Source organism: Rhinolophus ferrumequinum, chromosome 26 (assembly GCF_004115265.2).
Source record: "Rhinolophus ferrumequinum isolate MPI-CBG mRhiFer1 chromosome 26, mRhiFer1_v1.p, whole genome shotgun sequence".
Lineage (NCBI taxonomy): Eukaryota > Metazoa > Chordata > Mammalia > Chiroptera > Rhinolophidae > Rhinolophus > Rhinolophus ferrumequinum.
The window spans coordinates 8,160,999-8,174,203 of NC_046309.1; the positions used below are offsets into that span (position 1 = coordinate 8,160,999).

General features: G+C 49.0%; 1 protein-coding gene across 1 annotated transcript; it reads left to right on the forward strand.

Annotated features, from left to right (window-relative positions):
- The first annotated feature begins 3,122 nt into the window (after positions 1–3,122).
- Positions 3,123–10,345, forward strand: LOC117018015 (putative DBH-like monooxygenase protein 2). Its single transcript, XM_033098675.1, has 13 exons — positions 3,123–3,410; positions 4,304–4,450; positions 4,928–5,089; positions 5,320–5,403; positions 6,174–6,341; positions 6,486–6,588; positions 6,722–6,888; positions 7,225–7,316; positions 7,606–7,702; positions 7,842–7,901; positions 8,985–9,115; positions 9,678–9,792; positions 10,100–10,345. The coding sequence occupies exons 1-13, from the start codon at positions 3,123–3,125 to the stop codon at positions 10,340–10,342; spliced, it is 1,857 nt and encodes a 618-aa protein (XP_032954566.1). The 3' UTR covers positions 10,343–10,345.
- The last annotated feature ends 2,860 nt before the right edge of the window (positions 10,346–13,205 follow it).

The window sequence follows — 13,205 nt, forward strand, 5'->3', positions numbered from 1 at the left end:
ATTTTACAGACAATAGTATGGAGACCCGGGGGTTGGGGGGTGGGGGGTACTTAGCAATTGAGCTTGACGCTTTCAGGACCTGAAACTGCACTATACGAGTCTGTGTTCCATGCGGGTGTCTGCCCATCGCAGACACTCGATAAACAAAGAAGGGAATTGGGGCAGGGCAGGACTGCAGACACGTCTCCCAGGGCAGGCCCCATATCAGGGCCCAGCAGTGGCCTGGCATTCTGGGGGCTTGTGCCCCCCAGATTTACCATTTTTAAAACAATCTTCTGAAGTTTTACTACGTACAACAATATGGTCCCCATGATTCAGATAACTGATAACAGTCATTGATGCCATTTGGTGGCAGCGTGATACAGTTTATAATTTACTTGGCTTGCTAACTTTGACATGACGTGTTTCTTTCTTTTTTTTATTTTTTTAATTTATTGGGGTGACAATTGTTAGTAAAATTACATAGATTTCAGGTGTACAATTCTGTGTCACATCATCTATAAATCCCATTGTGTGTTCACCACCCAGAGTCAGTTCTCCTTCCATCACCATATATTTGATCCCCCTTACCTTCATCTCCCACCCCCGCAACCCCCTTACCCTCTGGTAACCACTAAATCGTGTTTCTTGATTTAAAAAAAATATATAGATTTTCATTATGTACAATTTTGTGCATAAAGTGACTTCATTATTTTCTCTATCCCACTGTTTCAAAATTGCATAATGTAACTGCACAAACTGTTCCTTGCATTCCCTTGTAAGTAACACCTGCTGACTCACTTTTGCCTTTTGCTCCCATACTGATAATTCCCAACCTCGTCACTTCAGAGAGGGAGAGGGATGTGGCTTTGGGACGCTTTGCCAGAATCACACGTCTTGAATACCAGAAAAATGTACATGCGAGACAGGTGTGTCCTCACCCCAGCAAGCCATGTGCGATGAACTGTGAGTTTTGCTGTGGAGAGAACTGCTCTGGGATTAGATGGTAGAAGGACAGGGACCTGGGAGAAGGGAGAAAACTGTAGCTGGGGAAGAAAGGAGGAAAAGCCCCTGTGGGAAGCCAGACGGGCCCAGGGACAGATTCCCTGAGCTGCAGTCGCGGCCCCAGCTTTGCTGCCTCTCCGTGAGGCCAGGCTCTGGCCTGCGGGATAGATTGAAGGATAAGGGATCCTGGGCCCATCTCGGTTTTCAGGGCTGGCTGTCCTCTCTCCTGCCATCCTGTCCCTTAGCCTTAATCCCCAAGAGGAGATTGGGATCAGAGAGTCTGTGACACGCCTGTTATCTCCTCCTGGATTCCTGCCCCTCAAGGTCACTGCCTCCCCAGGCTCCTCCTCTGGTGTTGGCCTGGCTCCTCTCCTGGGCCAAGGTAAGCCTCTTCCTTCCAGGTGGCTGCCTAGCTCCCTACCTCCCCTGTGCCCAGAGTTTGGTGCTATGGTTGCCCGCTTGGGAAATGTGTTTTCTCCCCCACTGCACCCCAGTTACTACTTAGGGGCTCACAGTAGCTGCAAACAACCTTAGCTGGGCCCTTACAGCTTGAAGAACTCAGTAGGAAATAGGAAGAACATGCACGCCCTGGGTGGAGGCATAAACAGACGCTCCAGCTCCTGTCCATCCCCGTTTGAGCTGAATTCCTGTGTAGAGATGTGTGGTCCAGTTTCTGTGCCAGGGGAGGCTCTCGGGCACGTGTCCTTGTTAATGTTTCTGAGCGTCTCTATTGTCTAATGGAGGAAGGACACTGAGGGGTACATGATGTAATTCCCAGCTCTGGACCGGCTGTACCCAACCCTGGGAGGAAAGAACTCGGGTTAGGCTGAGACTTTGGTCTCTTCCCTAAGAAGCAGTCAGCCGTGACACCAACTCCTGCAGGTCAAGCCATAGTAGGAATGAATGGCGGGGGCTGGTGCCCTGTGGGTGTGACCTAATGGAGTGATGGACAGCGCACCGGCCTCAACATGGGGTCCTGTGTCCTGTGTCAGCTTTGCCTCTGACTGGATGGCACTGGATCAGGCACTACTCATGCTACCTCCTTGGTGCTTCTGTTTCCTCATGTAAAAATTAGGTGGATTGGAATTTTTAGAAAATGAAGTGGCTCTAAAATTCCTTCTTACTCTTGTGTTCGAATAGTCTCACATCCCTTATTCCCTTTCATTATTTGCATGATACCAAGGTGCTGGATTGTGGGGACCTGGGCCCAAGCCTCCAGTGGCCGTCCCTAAAACTAACTTCTCTGAAAGGCCGTTCGTGGGAGGAAGGCTAAAACACAAAACCTCCCAAAGGCAAGTTCAGGTTCATTCCCCGTTCTCTCCCTCTTCTTCCCCTCACCTGCTCCTTCTCCTTGCTCCTCCCCAGGAATGTGCAGAAACTCAATGCTACCCAGACTTGCCCATCTGGAAGCTGATTATGGCTCCTTTACCTCTACCTGTCCTTTCCGGGATTAGTCACACAGACTCCCCCAGGAGATGGCAATCATGGCCTGCCCCTAAGCCCTTCCCAACAACTTCTCTGCTTCCTGCTGGACTGGGAGGCTGACAGGCAGGTTCACATCTGGTCCTAATAGACCCCCTGCTAGTGCCCCAGTCTATATATAGACAAAGTAGAAAATTCCCATAAAAAGTGGGGTGGTGGACACGTGCCAGAGGGCAGAGTGCTCAGTAAGAACACCCAAGGATACAGAGATGGGGGCAGGGAGAGAGGGGAGGACCGGTGAGAGAGGGAGGGCATGAGGGAGAGGAGAGGGGAGGGGAGGGGAAGGGAAAAGAAAGAAGGGGAGGGGCAAGGGAGGAGAGCAGAGGGGGAAACTAAACCCCCTTGATTCTGTGGGGTCCCCACTGGCAAGACCCTGGCATGGGGTTGGGGTTTAAGAGTCTGATCGATTTACTCCTGCTGTTTTCATGCCAGATCCCCATTCCAGGGCAAGCGCGATCTGCTCTGCACCCTCTCTGGACACCTCATACCTCCAAGATTATGTAAGTGGCACCACTCTGAACCCAGGGGATAATCAGATCAGAAGAGTCCCAGTCTGTCCCTCCCCCTGGCATGGTGCCTGGCACAGGGAGAGGCACATATAAGTCCACACTTCTTGAGTGTTCAGTGCAGGAGACATGCTCCCGACCCAGGGAGCCATGGCCTGTGCCGTTTTCCTCGGGCTTCTCCTACTGATGGCCCTGGTGGCCCCCTCCCAAGGCAAGCGCCTCGGCCCCCCAGCTCGCCTGCGTTATTCCAGGTTTCTAGATCCTTCCAATGTCATTTTCCTGCGCTGGGACTTTGACCTTGAGGCTGAGGTCATCACTTTTGAGCTGCAGGTCCGGACGGCTGGCTGGGTGGGCTTAGGGATCACAAATCGCTACACCAGCGTGGGAAGTGACCTGGTTGTCGGAGGCGTCTTGCCTGACGGCAATGTCTATTTCTCGGTAAGTCTGAGGGCCACTCTCTTCCAAGGATGTGCGTCTCTGGCTGGGGTTCAGGATGGCTGTGAGGCTAGGAAGGATCCATGTTTTCCCAAACATCCAGGCACACGCCCAGAACACCTGCTGGCTGCTGATCTCTCCCGCAGAAATTGTCCACGGGAGAGTTTCAGTCGAGGTCTTTCAGACTGTACGTCCCTAAGGTGCTAAGGGATGCAGCCACTAACAGGGAGGGGGAGTCCCACACCACGTAGTTGCCACAAGCTCACTAAATGCAGGGCACAGCTGTTTGAAATACAGTCCCCATCCTCAATTTCCTTGGCGCTCAGTCAGGTAGACCCCAACATAAAACAGCCTAATAACAATGGCAGCGAATGCATTAATAATAGCTTACAATTGTTATGTCCTTTTGATTACCTGGGTATTGTTCCAAATTCTTTGCGTGTTAAACCTCACGGCATCACTGTGAGGTGGATTATTGCCCTCCTGTAGAGATGAAAACGCAGCTCACCCATCTCCCGAGCTCATCCATCTGCACTGCATTTAAATAGGGAAGTGTCAATGTGAAGAGCCACACGACAGGATGAATAGCATCGAGAGTTCAGAGACTAAGCGAGTTTCCCAGGGTTAGGGATACAGGAATATTAGGATTTACGGAGAGGAGATTTGAAACGGGAGAACGAAAGCAAGGTCAGGTGGTGCAACTCCATCAGACACTGTCCGTCCTCTGCCCCGAGCATCCACCCTTGATGCCACTGTCCTAGGAGCCAACTGTATAATAAAGAGCCCTGGGTCCTGCTAACCTAGTACCTGGGGGAGCTAAAGGGACACGGGTTGCTCCTAAGTCATGACCACGTGGGGCTGCTGGGACTTACGCCTGGACCTTCACTGGACCCCAGGATCAGCACCTGGTGGATGAAGACACCTTGGAGGAGGATGGGAGTCAGGATGCTGAGCTCCTGGAGCTAACGGAAGATGCCGTCTACACCACCATGCGCTTCTCCAGGCCCTTCCGCTCCTGCGACCCTCACGACCACGACATCACGGTAAATTGGGGAGGGGAGAAAAAGCATTCGACCACGAGCAGCTTTTCCTCCTGGGGAGGGGAGTCACCCCCACGCTGGAGTGACCATGCATCTTGGGCAGCCAGTCACAGTTCCCAGGATTTCTGGGGAGCTCCTAGGAGCTCCCCCGCACGGCCCCATTGGGGCCCTTCTTGAAATCCACAAGCCCTCTCCAGGGTGGCTTCCCACTGACTCAGTGCCCACCCCACCCTCCCCAGTGCTCCCCTCCCGTGGACACGGGCATAGAGAGGGTATATGCGAGGGGGTGGGACTGCCTCAACATTTCCAGCAAGTCGGCCTCTGAGGCAGAACTGGAACCCAACCAATTCTGCCCCCAGTCTGCAGCTCTATCCATTCCACTGTGTAGACGTGGGCAGGTGGTTGTGTGGGTCCCTGGGTGTGGGTGTGTGCAAAGGGCTGCCCACGGCAGAGGCACCTCAGTGCCCATGACACCCCCAGAGCGACACCATGAGCGTACAGGCTGCCTACGGTCTGGATGACACACCGAGGCTGGATCGGGAGCGGACATTTGTCAAGTCCATCTTCCTGCTACAAGTAGTCCACCCAGATGACCTCGATGTCCCTGAGGACACTATCATCCATGACTTGGAGATCACTGATGTAAGACCCCTCCAGCCCACCCTTCCCCATCTTCCCCCTCAATCCAGACCCTCCTCCTGCCCCTGATATTCAGTACACTCCTTGGACCGAGGCTCCTCTGACTTCCCTCAGTCCCCTGAGAATGGCCAACATGGCCTTCATACGAGCAGCGTGCCCCCTCCTGACCCTCCCCTTGCTTCTCTGGGAGCCGCACTCCCACCGCAGCTCAGCCTCTGTGCGTCCTTCTCCAGTTCCTCATTCCAGAGGATGACACCACGTACGCCTGCACCTTCCTCCCTCTCCCCATCGTTAGCAAGAAGCATCACATCTACAAGGTGAGGTGCCCCTGGAGGTGGTTCACTGTGAAGGCGCTGGAGCAGCACAGTGGGCATGGTGGGCTCGGAGGAAATGGTGCCAATCAGACCACTGCCGGGAGGGAAGAAGCAGGGCCAACGTGGGGGCCAGGCCAGGTTTGCGGGGGTAGTTTCATGATTTCCTGAGCCCAGAACTATCGCTCCCAGCCCTGTTTTATTCGAGCGCCACAAGAAGGGTCACGAATTGATAAGTTTTTGCAGAGAACACAGTAGAAGGCCCACGCTGGCCCCAGAATTGCGCTTTTAGCTCAGGAGGAGGTGCAGGCTGGGCCAGACGTGGCCACGGACTGTCAGGTCGGGAAAGTCTGGCTAGAGGGAACTGACTTGGCCATCTGAGTGCACATTTCAGTGATTTCAATTTTGGTACCATAAATAAAACGGTGATCTCACCATACGTGGCACATGTGTGGAAGCCATGTTTTTCTTTAGAGAGAATCCAGTAAGGGGTGGTTACATGCTCAGATGTCACGGACGCATGAGGTCATTAAGGGAAAGGCAGATCCCTCAGGATTTAGTGTGTGTTCTGAGGGGAGGGGTTTAAAGGGGGCGCTGAGAGAGGAGTCAGAGTCCGCAGGGAGGGGGGGATGATAGGTTGGGGAAGAAAAATGGAGAAAATGGAAAAGGAGAAAAAGAGAGAAGTGGGGAATGGGGGTGGTTTTCCTGGGGGAAGGGACTGGGGGATCCGGACGTGGCAGATCTCTCAGTCGTGCTCCGCCCTCCTTCCCCCCCAGTTTGAGCCCAAGTTGATCACCCGCAACGAGACCATGGTGCATCACATCATCTTGTACGCTTGTGGCAATGCCAGTGTCCTCCCCACGGGCATAAGCGACTGCTATGGGACCGACCCCGCCTTCTCCCTCTGCTCACAGATCATCGTGGGCTGGGCTGTCGGGGGCACAGTGAGTCCCGCGATGAGGGAAATGGGTGTCTAAGGTGGCACGTGTTGTCGGGAACTGGGATTGCTGGCCTGCTGGAGGGCCGGGATGAGTCTCTGTACCTAGTTCCCAGCTCTTCTTGCTGCCAAATCCCCCTCCATCCAACAGAGTTACCAGTTTCCAGATGACGTGGGCATCTCTATTGGGACGCCCCTGGACCCCCAGTGGATCCGTCTGGAGATTCATTACAGCAATTTTCACAACCTCCCCGGTAAGCACCTAGGGCACTGATGTCCTGGGAAGTCAGCGGGACGCATGCCAACCGCTTTTGCTCACATCCTGCTCCAGCCTTCCTGGGCCTCTTTCCCACCTCACTCGCCTGCTCACCCACCTTTCTGCACCAGGTGTGTACGACTCCTCGGGGATCCGCGTGTACTACACTGCACGGCTACGCAAATACGACATGGGGGTCCTGCAGCTGGGCTTCTTCACGTTCCCCATCCACTTCATCCCCCCGGGTGCCGAGTCATTCCTGTCCTATGGGTTGTGTAAGACGGACAAGTTTGAAGAGGTGAAGCTGGGGGACACACCGTGCCTGAGGGTCCCGGTTCCCCATCGCAGAGCTGGTCTGATCCACAAGCACACACAACCTGAGCCCCAGGCTTGGACAATGACCGCAGCTTGGGGTTCAGGGAAATCACTACCCTGGATCATGCAATGGAGAGAAGGAGTCAGGGCGTTGGGGCCGAGTGGAGTGGGGCAGGAAGACGGGCCAGGAGGGTTCAGCAAGAACTAAAGTGGTCTTTGTTAGTCGTAAGAAGAAGGGTCAAATATTAAGGGAGGAAAACCAAGGAGCGGGGCAAGATGAGAGTCTTCACAAACCACATGCACCTCCTTCCTGTCATAGATGAATGGGACCCCGATGCCTGACCTACAGGTATATGGCTACCTGCTCCACACCCACCTGGCTGGGCGGGCTCTGCAGGCTGTGCAGTACAGGTAAGGGAAGGAGACATGGCTTTGAAGCTTTCCCTGGTGCACGTGGGAAGAAAGGTTAGAAGTAGTTATTTATTCTGCAGCATAAGGTTATACTTGGTGGGGAGTAAGAAGGAGCTGGAACATCCATAGAGTAGAGATGATGGGAGGAAGACTATGGAAGGAGGAGCTTTACTGTTTTATGGACAATCTGTACCCACAAAATGACCCCCCACACGGCTATCTTATTGATAGACGCCCTCCCCACTTCATCCTCTTCTTATTCCCGTCCCCTCCCTTTCTCTCCCTCTAGAAATGGAACGCAACTCCGAACAATTTGTAAAGATGATTCCTACGATTTCAATCTGCAGGAAACTCGAGATTTACCCCATCGAGTGGAGATCAAGCCGGTGGGAGCCTGGGGGGGAGGCATGGCTGGAGTCGGGGGCCTGGCAGGCTCAGAGTGCATTCGTCTTAGCCAGGAGCCTTCTAAGATTGGTCCAGGCCCTCCGTGCCTTACCCTCAGCCTTTGTGTTTCACTCTGAATAGGGAGATGACCTGCTGGTAGAGTGTCACTACCAGACACTAGACCGGGACTCCGTGACTTTTGTAAGTACCGCTCTCCTCCCCACGGTCACCATGGCAACAGCCTTAGACTAGAGCCCCACCCTGGCGTTGGCTATCAGGTGACTCCGGTCATTCTCGCTGAAACTTCCTCCTTTTTCCAATGGTGTTGCCCGTTCACATGGCCTTTCCATGTTCTCACACCCCAGTGATAATAAGATGAATACAGGATTCTCTACTTTCTCGGTCAATGACCTGCTAAGACCATGAAAAGAGAGCATGTTATTGCGACGAAGAGCATGGACTCTGGCCCTCACTGCTTGGGTTTCCATGCCAGCACAATCATTGCTAGCTTTCTAGCCTTTGACAAGTTATTCATCCTCTTTGTCTCAGTTTCCTAATTCATGAAACAATCAATGATACTATCTATAGCATGAGATTGTTGTGAGAGTGGATTAATACATGTACATCGTTGCCTGACTTGTAGTATAATAGATGCTACAAGGTAGCTATTGTCGCTATGGTCACAAAGAACTCCACCCATTTTGTGTGTCTGGTTCTGTGTTTGCAGGATTCAAAATGGGTTGCTTGCGATTGAGAAAGAAAATGCAGCCATGCAAATGATTAAAACACAAGGAAGAAAGTGACATATACCATAAAAGCAGAATGGGGATCATGCACCAGGGGAATTCACAGGGGAAAGCCATAAGGTCCTGTTACAGTGGAGAGAATATGTGCCATATTTGAGTGGGTCCTACTTTAGACATGTAGAGATGGGGAATTCTGGAGAAGCTCAAGAGGGAGTGGCTTTATTTTAGGAAACTCAGTATCTTGTCGCATCTTCTCAAACCAGGACAGTAGCAGTGGAAACGTAGAGGACAGGGCAGATATGTGGGATTATTTTCTTTACAAATAATATCCAGAGTTGACCACTAATTGGAAATAGAGGAGGAGAAGGAAGAGGTGTGGTAAGGAGTGGTGAGTAACAATCAGTGAGCTGGCTGTAGGTTACAGGAAAAGGAGAAGAGCATCAATGACCACCTACACCGTTTCTGCCTGTGCTGTCCCCCTCTCTGCAAGCCTTTGTATTGTTGTCTCTCCATCTCTCTCTTTCTTCTTCTTCTCCAGGGAGGTCCCAGCACCATGAATGAGATGTGCCTCATCTTCCTCTTCTACTATCCTCGAAACAACATCTCCAGCTGCATGGGGTACCCGGACATCATCTACGTGGCCCGTGAGCTGGGGGAGGAGGCATCAGAGTGAGTCATCCTTGGACAATAAGACCCTCAAGTGTGACCTCTACAAGTTAGGTCACTTAAGGATAAATTCCTTGTCTGTCTTTTTCTCCTGCACTACCTGACCCAGTCAAAGACTGTGTTTTCTTTCAAGGAGTGACCCTTAATTACGTGGGGGTAAGGGTCCCTCTGAGACTCCGATGAAAGCTCTGAAACTCCTTTCCAAGAGAAATGCACATCTGTGCAGACACATCCATTCTACATACAATTTCAGGGCACTTACAGGTTCCCTGAAGTCACTCTCTCAACATCTTGGGACTTCATGGCCCCCCGAGTTACAAACCACTTCTTAAAGAGTCAGAAGATTCTCTTTCTCACTTTAAAAATTCTCATCTTTCGGTTCCTATGGTATTTCTCCTCCTGCCAAACTCACGATGGTCTCACTGCATTGTAAGACTTTCCTTATCAGTTTATGGCAACATAGAACTGATGCTAGCAAAAGTGAGGGTATTTTATACACGTTTTGTCAAAGGTTTCAGGCGACCCTAAACCACTGTCTGTTGCCCCCTTCCCCCACCCACGGCAGTTCCATGGAGGGTATGATGGCCATGAACAATGTCGAGTGGACCCCAGAGAGCATTAAGAAGGCAGAGAAAGCCTGCAAGGAGGCCCAGCAGATGGTGATAATAAAGACCATTGATGTGAGTGTCCCAGGAGACACCAGCCTCGCGGTGTGGGGATGGAGGGGTATGAGATGGTGTTGGGAGGAGGTAGGAACACAGAAGAACGAGGGAAGTGAATGACAATAGGCAGAACCCTGGGCCGGGGAAGGGGCGGCTGGGGAAGCAGAAAGTTGGGCTCATGCAGCTCTGGGTTGGGGGGCGGTGATTGGGGTCTCCCATTAGCCTGTGAGGCTGCAAGGACCGGGGATCACCAACTAGGGTCTAAGGAACAGAAACAAGGTGGAGAGGCTTCCACCGTTCTCCCACTGTTTTCCTTCTCCTGCAGGAGACAGTGGAAAACACAACAGGCTGGATTCCGGATATCATCCCTCCTCCTCGGGGGCCCTGCTTGGAGTCCTCTGGAGGCAAAGTGGAACCGCAGGACAAAACCCCTGCAGGCTCCAGGGCTGCACCAGCGGCCCTCTCGGGCTCTGGCACGGCTACCTTGAGGTGCCTCTCCCTGGCTGCCCTCTTGTTCGGGCAGGGGGCCCTTTCTTGGCTCCTTGCCACCCTGCAGGCTGGAGTCTGATACTGTCTCCTCATGTCACATCCCAAGGCCCCTCCCTTCATCATCAAACACAGAAACTCCCCTCTGTTTTGGCTCCCCAAAAGGCCCCCATTGGTGCCCCTTCCCACGACCCAGGTCTGGGCTGCAGGTCTGGGCATTGCACATACTCTATACAGGCTCTTCTAAGACCAGCTATTCCATTCACGCCTTAAAGCTTTAGAAGCATTGGTGGGACCACGTGTTATCTGACAAAATCTGGATCCAAAATGAGGGATCGTCTACAAATAGCTGGCTTGCCATCTTCAAAATGTCAAAATCATGAAAGAAAAAGAGGGGCTGAAGAATAGTTCCAGAGTAGACAAAAAGAACAAACAAAAGTCTAATTAAACAATGAAATGCAACATGCAATGTGTGCTCGTGGGTCAAATTCTTTCTTATTGCTGTTGTCCTTTATGTTTTCTGAAAAGAACACAGTTGGGATGACTGGTGAAATCTGGTGTCTGTGCATGAGGTGGCGGAATTGTACGAACGTTAATTTCTTTCTTTGGCTGGTTATATTGTGGTTATGTAAGCATATCATCTTGTATTTTAGGAAATATACATTAAAGCATTTTGTGATCCTGACGTCTACAAGCTCTTAAATTACGTGTGTGAGAGAGGGAAAGAAATAGAGCGATAGAGAAAGTGAATATGGTGAATAAGTTATAGTTTATGGATCATATTTGGAAAATCTGGGTGATGAGTATACTGGAATTCTTTGTAGAATCCTTGCAACTTTTCTCCAAGCTTATTTCAAAATAAACATGTTAATTTGAAAACCATAGCACAGGATCTGTACAGTGACAGTATGAAAAATGGAAGGAATATTTTAAATAAAAAAGACATCTAAAAAGTAACCTGTGCAGCATTATCTACAATAGCCAAGATATGGAAGTAACCTAGGTGTCCATTTATAGATGACGGATAAAGAAGATGTGATATATATATAATATATATGTATATATATTACACATATATAATATATATTATACATATTATATAATCATATATATTATATATAATACATATATAATATATTACATAATATATATAATATATATTACAATATATAATATATATTATAATATACATATTATATATATTATATAATTATATATAATATATAATATATATAAATATATATAAATATATAAATATATATATTACAAATATATTATATATATATTATATATATATTATTACAAATATATATATTACAAATATATATAAATATCTTACACAAATATATAAATATATATATTACACATATTATATATAATATATTACACATGCACACACATACATACATTCAGAGGGTGACAAAAAAAGTGTATACACATTTTAAGAAAGGAAAAAACTGTATTAAAATGATAATACAATGAATGACGCTAGCATTCATTTGATTAACACCATCTTTTGAGCGAACATCATACTACAGATTGCTACGGTAATTCAACTTCAAAAAGTAACACATAGATAACATCTTTTAAAATGTGTACATTTTTTGGCACCCCTGGTATATGTAATGGAATATTATGCACCAATAAAAAAGGAAGGAAATTTTGCCATTTGCGACAACATGGGTAGATCTAGAGGGCATTACACTAAGTGAAATAAGTCAGGCAGAGAAAGACAAATACCATAGTATTCACTTATATGTGGGATCTAAAAACAAAACAAAGCAAAACAAACAAAACAAAAACCAACCTTTTCCCCAGAAGCATCGTTTGAGACACACTAGTGACATTCTAAAGAATAGCTTTCCTTTACAAAATTCAGTGTGAAGAAAAGAGACTCAGAGCAGCCTTATTAAAAAGCACCAGCACTAAGGAAAATCTGCTCTGCTATCAGGAAACCCAAGGGGAAGAAGAAGGAAGAAGTTTAAATAGACATAAGAACACTCAGGGAATTACGTAATAATAATAGCAATAATAAACCTTTATTATTGCACAGACTAAAAGTGCATCTCCACGTACATTGCCGTTCCGATGTTTACTCCATGTTATGGATGAGGAAACTGAGGCAAGGCAAGGAGAGGAATGACCATCCGAAGCTGTAGCTCCTGCGCCAACCTGGTAGCAGGTGGTGCTCTGACAACTGGTCCCATGGAGTCACCTGTATGTATTAGGGTCTGATGGCAGCACAGGAACCAGCTGAGCTTATGACTCAGAAACAGCACCGTGATATTTGCTTCAACCTCTTCCGTCTCCAGGTTTTCTGCCTGGTTCCAGGACCGTATCTTGTGCTTAGACTTTTGAGTTTCAATTCTGAAATTTCCTCAAATGTCTGAAGTGACGTCCAGGTTTTCTTTTTTTTCTGTTGTGTTGCTGTTGCTGCTGTTGTTGTTTTTCAGGAGTATGGAATCCCATACTTAAATTACCTTTGATTTATAGACACAAAGGATTGAATTTCAGTAACTACAGAACTATGGTCGCTTGAACACATCCTCAGTTTTCCAAACACCAAGTGTTTCACGTGAAACCTTTGGTCAACTAGTCTGCTCTTGTGAGGGGCTGGCAGAAGCATTCCATGTGCCTTCGGACCCAGAGCACTTCGTACCACATCCGGGTTTGCGGCATCAGCAAGACAAGTATCCTGAAACTCTCTCAGGAAAGACACAAGTGAGGGAGTCTATGATCCAGTCCGTTGTACAGTTTAGAATTAGGAGTTTTGTTGGAAGGTCAAGAAGTACGGTGGTGGAAGGTATACTTTGGTGTAAGGTCTATCAGCTTTGTTCAGAGGATTGCTACTTGTGGGCAGATTCCAAACGGCCAACATAGCTACCTGATGGTGTTTCCCTCACGTAAAACGTCACCAAGCCCTCCAGGAACAGTACAGCCGTGGA